The sequence below is a fragment of the Athene cunicularia genome (genome assembly GCF_003259725.1).
Source record: "Athene cunicularia isolate RWA chromosome 9 unlocalized genomic scaffold, athCun1 chr9_part2, whole genome shotgun sequence".
NCBI lineage: Eukaryota > Metazoa > Chordata > Aves > Strigiformes > Strigidae > Athene > Athene cunicularia.
Genome location: NW_020799111.1, coordinates 595,220 through 598,606, shown reverse-complemented (window position 1 = coordinate 598,606; position 3,387 = coordinate 595,220). Strand labels below are relative to the sequence as shown.

Sequence of the window (3,387 nt, the reverse complement as noted above, 5' to 3'; positions counted from 1 at the left end):
CGGGCTCACGCCTCGGCCTGTCCGTGTGTCTGTCCCCCCACCCGCCCCGCCTCGGCCTGTCCCCCTGCCGCAGCGGCCTCGCTGGGGATGCTGCCATAGGTGAGTCCCTAAGGGGAGGTGGTTATCTCAGGCTACCGATGCGAGCCCCTTGGGGAAAGGGACCTCGTTCAGTTACTCGGGGTCTTTTTTCAACCCAGGCGTTTTTATGCCTTCTTAAATATACCCGGTGTAAACATCAACAGCGTTATGGAGGCAGCGGGTGGATGATGTGTTGATCGAGCTGGGGTGTTCTGGCGTTTGTTGCATCCTCGTTGCTTGCAGATAGGCTGCTGCATTCGTCATAGGGTAGATGAGCAGCTGAATAATGGGTCAGTTGCTGATGAAAAAAAAAACAACGTTTTTTAGTTCTGTGCTCTTTGTGGAGCTATTAATGGAGGGAACAAATAGCAAGTGTTTCATCTCAAAGTGAAATAATCCTCAAACGAGCATAACCTGTTAAAACACAGCTTTCACGAGAATTTCCTAAACCTAAGAGCACCAACCCTTCTCATTTCCCAAATGCAACTCATTGTTTTCATGGGTTTTGTCTTTTTTTCTTTTTAGATTCCCTCTGAAGGATTCAAAGCGTCTTATTCAGTGGTTAAAAGCTGTTCAGAGAGACAACTGGACTCCCACCAAGTATTCATTTCTTTGCAGTGAGCATTTCACCAAAGACAGCTTTTCTAAGCGGTTGGAAGACCAGCACCGGTTGCTGAAGCCCACTGCTGTCCCTACTATTTTCCAGCTTGTAAAAAAAAACCACGACAACCTGGATTATGTCAGAAGCAGAAGAAAAATAGCAAGCCAGGTGCCGCTGCAGGATGGAGAAGACCCAAGGGAAGGAGGCTGTGAGGTAGTTCAGAGGACCTCATCTTCTGGCCAGGACTTCATGGTGATGCAAGGGACGAAAGAGATGGAGGAGGCGACTTTGCAAGCAGAAATCAGATCGATGTCTGAGGAGGAAGAGAACCTCCACAGCCAGCTGGACGGCCCTCGGAGAAGGACGTTAGGTGATAGTTTGGTTGCAAAGCCTGGACTTCAGAAAAAGTCTGAGAGATCTTCTGTAGAGGAGTGTCCTAAAGCCACCTGGACGGGGAGCTGGGTAGCAGACAGAAGTGGTGTGTCAGTTGATGACTTCACGCCTCCTGCCCCTGGTGCTTGCAAGTTCATCGGCTCCCTTCATTCTTATAGCTTTTCCTCGAAGCATGCCAGAGAGAGGCCGTCTTTCCCAAAAGAGCAGCTAGAAAGGAAAAGGCCAAAGAGAGATGTGGAGCCAAGCTGCAGCAGCCATCTTACGGGACACGATAAGACTGTAGCAGAAGGCTCCCCTACTTCATCCCTCACTGCAACCCCTCAGAAACCTTCCCAGGGTTTGTCGGCGTCCCCAGCAGACCTTACCCCTCAGCCTGCTGCTGAGGCTGTGGTGGGACGGAAGGGTGACACAGATGCCAACCCCATGTCAATCAACGAGGTCATCATGTCGGCCTCGGGAGCTTGCAAGCTCATCGACTCCCTCCACTCGTACTGTTTCTCCTCCAGGCAAAGCAAAAGTCAGGTGTGCTGCTTGCGTGAGCAGGTGGAAAAGAAGAACGGGGAGTTGAAACTTTTGAGGCAGAGGATCAGTCGCTCTGACAGTCAAGTCAGGAAGCTGAAGGAGAAGCTAGATGAGCTGAAGAGGATCAGTTTCCCTTACTTGAACAGCCTGCTATCCCAGGACTGTGGTTAGTATTCCCAGTAGCTTTGTGCTGAGGCAGAATTCACCATTTTCTTAGCAGTAAGAGGCTGTTTAAGTTAGAGGTTGTAAAGATGTGATAGAGGAAAGATAAGAGAAAGGTACTTTTTTGGAAGGAGAAGCAGTAGCTTGTGTTATACCAACAGATAGAGGTGAAAGAATTAGGTTTTTGCATACATGAGCTATTTCTTATAACCCACAAGTTTGCAAGATGATTCCTGGTGTGGAATGGGAAGTTAGAATGTGGTATTGCACAATCTTGATTAATTTTTTTTTTTTAATTAAACTCCCTGGATTATTTTAACTTCTTTGTGACTCAATAACACCTCTTAGGATTTGCCTTCCTTTGGAATGTGCCTGTGAAATTTTTTTGTGTGTGTTAATGAGCTGTCACAGGCAGCAGGTATCTGGAAAGGGTGTTGTAGTCTTGTCCAGTGATTTAAGAAGTACTTCTGATCTTAGATTTCATATGCTGCATTCAGTACTCGAGATATGTAAAAATCTAAGTGAGGTGGTAGTTACCACCTATGGTGATGTCATGATACACAGTGAGATCACTTTCCATGACTGAACGTCTGTGGTGTTTGATTGTTTCCTGCCTTGGAAGGCAGAAGTAGTCAGGAAATGGATAATGAAGTCGAAAGAGATGGAGAATGACTTCTCTGTCGATTTTAAAAAAATAAATAAATAAATTGAGACATCTGAAAATGTAGGGAAACTCGGCAAGCGACAAGGTCGTGTACAAAGGCTGTGGAGAAGTCAAATTACACCATAGCCTCTTCTCTTGGAAGAAAAAGTGCTTGATAAACACACAGCTGATAAAACTTCTGCAGAATTACTCTAGTTGCAAGATACAATTTGGGAGAAGAGTTTAGGAGCATCTAATGATGTTTGATGTTTGTGTGGCAGCTGAGAAGATGTTGGGTTGCCTTGTGAAGGATGGGTGACTTGGGGCTTTCTTGAAGCAGAAGTCACCCATGGATGTTAGGTATCCCCTATGGTAATTGTCGCATCTTCTCTGCTTAGAAGAAACAACCTCATGGCTGTTTCTAAAGCCATGGAGTATTAGACATGGTCAGAAAGGTGGTATTGGCGTAGGCAGACCCATTCTCCACACTATTGTAGCATGGCAAGTGCAAGAAAATAAACCCTGACAAAATTCTTGAAGGTTGATACCTAACAGTACTTTTCCAACATGTTTTTAATTTTCCAGAATATGGGAAAGCTCACACTTTGTTTTGGGTAGAGGGGGGAGAAGAATCTTTTTCCCCTGTGGGAAATCAACATAGCCTTATTTGTACTTTCTGGTTTGTATTTTTGTTTTGCTTCGGTGTCAAACTAAAGAAAATAATACAATTTTAGGGTTCTGTAATTGTCATACATAATATATATATATATATATATATATATATATATATATGGATATATGCATTGATATGTATGTGTAGTTTTGAGCACATTTTTATTACTTGGCTATGGAACAGCTACTAGTAGTTGCACTTTCATATAAACAACCATGTTTTAGTATAAATTCTGAAAATGAGAGAAGTAAAACAAAAATGTTACTGCTTAGGAGAGAAGTACACACCACTAATGCAATTAAAAGCCATATTTTT

The 3,387-nt window shown here is 44.1% G+C and overlaps 1 protein-coding gene across 1 annotated transcript in view; it reads left to right on the top strand.

Annotated features, from left to right (window-relative positions):
• Nucleotides 1-895: 895 nt before the first annotated feature.
• The window catches only part of THAP4 (THAP domain containing 4), an 18,882-nt gene continuing 16,390 nt past the window's right edge, over nt 896-3,387 (top strand). Inside the window, exon 1 of the mRNA XM_026855409.1 lies at nt 896-1,760. Within this exon, the coding sequence (XP_026711210.1) occupies nt 929-1,760 (832 nt within the window). The 5' untranslated portion in view covers nt 896-928. The remainder of the gene's footprint in view (nt 1,761-3,387) is intronic.